This window comes from Nannospalax galili, unplaced genomic scaffold (genome assembly GCF_000622305.1).
Source record: "Nannospalax galili isolate Female #2095 unplaced genomic scaffold, S.galili_v1.0 scaffold1250, whole genome shotgun sequence".
In the NCBI taxonomy this organism is placed as follows: Eukaryota; Metazoa; Chordata; class Mammalia; order Rodentia; family Spalacidae; genus Nannospalax; species Nannospalax galili.
The window spans coordinates 1,923,331-1,926,474 of record NW_008328704.1 but is presented as its reverse complement, the minus strand read 5'-3'; the positions used below and the strand labels follow the sequence as shown (position 1 = coordinate 1,926,474).

The window sequence follows — 3,144 nt, the reverse complement described above, 5'->3', positions numbered from 1 at the left end:
CATGCTTTTTTGAGACAGGGTCTCCCTGTAGCCCCAGCTGGCCTGAAATTCACTATATAGACCAGGCTGGCCTCCATCTTACAGAGCTCCGCCTGCCTCTGACTCCCAGGTGCTGAAACTAGTCATGCACCACGCAGCCAGCTCCCTGACCTGGTTTTTACTGCCACTTCCTTAGGTTGCTGAAGTCCCTGACAGAAGCAGCAAACAGCAAGTGGGGCCTGCTCCCTGCTGGGCCCCAGGCTGAGGACTCACCTGATGTTCACCCTCAGGGTGGATTTGTTCTTTAGCTGGCCACAATATATGGGGCCAGGGCAGGAAGCTGAATCCTGATGCTGGGATGTTCCTCTGGCTCTCCGAGTTGGGTGTTGCTTCTCTACCCCTATCACGGGCCAAGAGGGTTAGAAGTGCAAAACTCTCTGGCCCCTAAGACTGGGTTTTTTTTTTTTAATTGTAGCACCATTTCACCCTCCCAGGGTCCCCCAGGCCAGCACCCAGGTATGGCAGAACTGTGCCGCACAGACTCCACACTGACAGCCCTGGACGAGGAGATGCTGTGGGACATGCTGGAGAGTCACCGCTGCAAGATCGTGCAGAGCATCTGTCCCAGCCGCCTCACCCCCTACCTGCGACAGGCCAAGGTGCTGGGCCAGCTGGACGAGGAGGAAGTCCTACATAGCCCCCGGTTCACCAACAGTGCCATGAGAGTTGGTGAGCCTGTAGCCCCTAGTCTCTATTCCCAGTCGCCTGATCTCCAGCTGGACTCTTCCTGTCCAGAAACTCAACATGGCTGGTGCTGTAGTAAGGGTGGGGACGGTGGGGTTTTAACACCATGGAGGTGGGGCATGGCGGCTCATGCCTGTCACCCCAACATCCCAAGTAGCTGAGGCAGGAGGATTGCTATAAGTTCCAGGTGTGGTGGCATATACTTTTAATTCCAGCACTCAAGAGGCAGAGGAAGGCAGATCTCTGTGAGATCGAGGCCAGCCTGGTCTTCATAGAAAGTTCCAGACCAGCTGGGGCTACAGGTAGACCCTGTCTCAAAATAAAATACAATGGGCTGAGTGTTGGTAGGCCTCGCCTCGCATGTATAAAGCACTGGGTTGGATTCCCAGTACCACATAAGCCAGGTCTTGTGGTACATGCCTGTAATTCCAGCACTTGGGAGGTGGATCAGAAGTTTAAGATCATCCTCAGCTCTGTATCAGGAAGTTCTAGATCAGCCTGGGCTCCTGAAACCCTGTCTCAAAACAACAGCAGCAAAGCTACCAGGGGGACCAGAGTTCCCAACTTTTTTATTTAATTTAAATTTATTTTATTATATTTATTTTATGTGTACAAGTGTATTGCCTGCATGTATATAAATGCACTCCTGTTACACAATGCCCAAGGAGGTCAGAAGATGGTGCCAGATCCCTTTGAACTGGAGTTACAAACAGTTGTTAGCCACCTTGTGGGGGCTGGGAATCAAACCCGGGTCCTCTGCAAGAGCAATCAGGGCTCTTAACCTCTGAACCATCTCTCCAGCCCATATTTTTATTTTAGGTGTATAAGTGTCTTGCCTGCATCTATATAGGTGCACCATGTGCATGCAGGGCTCACAGAGACCAGAAGAGGGCATAGGACCCCCTGGAACTGGAGTCACAGGTGGTTGTTAACTGCCGTATGGGTGCTATGAACCCCACCTAGATCTTCTACAGGAGCAGCAAGTGCTCTTAACCCCTGAGCCATCTCTCCAGCCCCCAGAGTTCCCTAATACATTTCCTACAAATGGCTATAAACAATGACTATTTAAAACAACAGCTGTGGGACTGGAGTATAGCTCAGAGGTACAGCAAACACTCAGCAGGTACAAGGACCTGGCTTCCACCCCCAGCACCAAGGGACGGAAAACCCCACAGGGGTGCATATCTCTCAGTTCTGCAGGCCAAGGGTCTTGTATCAAGGCGTGGATGGGCCCTGATCCTGCTGCGGGCTCTATGGGGACTCCAGTTCCAAGGGGCTCCAGGCTTGTGACCATATCACCCCAACTCCTCCATCTTCTCAGGCCTCTTTCCTCTGTCTTTTCCTCTTCTGCCTCTTGTAAGCAAATTAGTCATTGGGTTAGGGCCTCCCTTCCCCTGTGTGTAAGCATCCTGTGCTGCCATAATGGCTAGCATTGTGCAGATGGTGGCTCCAAACCACAGGTGCTCCCATGCGCACAGCTCTGGGGGTGTCCGTGGCAGCTCCCGGGGGTCTGTGCTGTGCCTTTCTGTGAGTTCTCATATTGTTGGAAATCCCTCTGCCAACTTGGCTTGGCATCCCCCAGTCTCTGCCTGGTGGTCACTTCACTCTCCCTTGTATATCCCCCCCAACCCATCCCTTTGGAGGGACAGCAGTCATCCAGTGACTTCGCCATGATTCCATCTGTGAAGACCTAGTCCCAATAAAGTCACAGTCCCAGGTCCTTTGGGAATGTGACCTGGAACACCTTGTATCACAATCCTTAATCAGCTGTCCGCAGGAAACCAGGAGGGAGCTGCGGGAAACCAGGAGGGAGCTGCTGAGGCTCGCGGCTGCTCCCTGCTCATCCTCCTCCATCTCCTTCCTCAGGCCCTGGCCCGCTCACCTCCCTCTCCATCCTTATCTCTACATAAGGAGCTCAGGCGAAGGGTGGTCATGGAGCCTGGGCCAGACCGGCCTGTGGACACTGGGTCGCAATGATACTGTTATCTCCCTGGTGTTCTAGACTTCCAAGCTCAGGCTCAGTCTAGAAACCTGCTTCCTCCACCAAAGAATTGAGAAAGCCATGGGGCAGATGTCTGCAGTGATTCCTGGAAGGAAGTTCATATCTCTCTCTCTCTCTCTCTCTCTCCCCTCCCTTGCTTTATAGTCTTCGGAGCTCAGACTTTGAGGTTTAGAGCAGGTCACATGATTTGAAATAGCCGTGAGGCCCTTCCTGCCTGGCCCTGCCCCACTGACAGCCTGCAGAGAAAGTTACCAGCAGCACAGAATCCAGGCTCCCGGATGCCTTGACCATAGAGGGCACACCAGGTCCCATTCAGCTGCCAGGAGGCCTTGCAGACGCAGACGCCACTCTGAGCACCTCTGGTGAGTGCTTGTTGGAGCTGGGGATTCTGCCATAGATATCAGTCGCTTCTTTTGCCA

General features: G+C 53.1%; 1 protein-coding gene across 1 annotated transcript in view; it reads left to right on the top strand.

Moving 5' to 3' along the window:
- Positions 1-497: 497 nt before the first annotated feature.
- The window catches only part of Card14 (caspase recruitment domain family member 14), a 29,300-nt gene continuing 26,653 nt past the window's right edge, over positions 498-3,144 (top strand). Inside the window, exon 1 of the mRNA XM_008828970.3 lies at positions 498-708. Within this exon, the coding sequence (XP_008827192.1) occupies positions 498-708 (211 nt within the window). The remainder of the gene's footprint in view (positions 709-3,144) is intronic.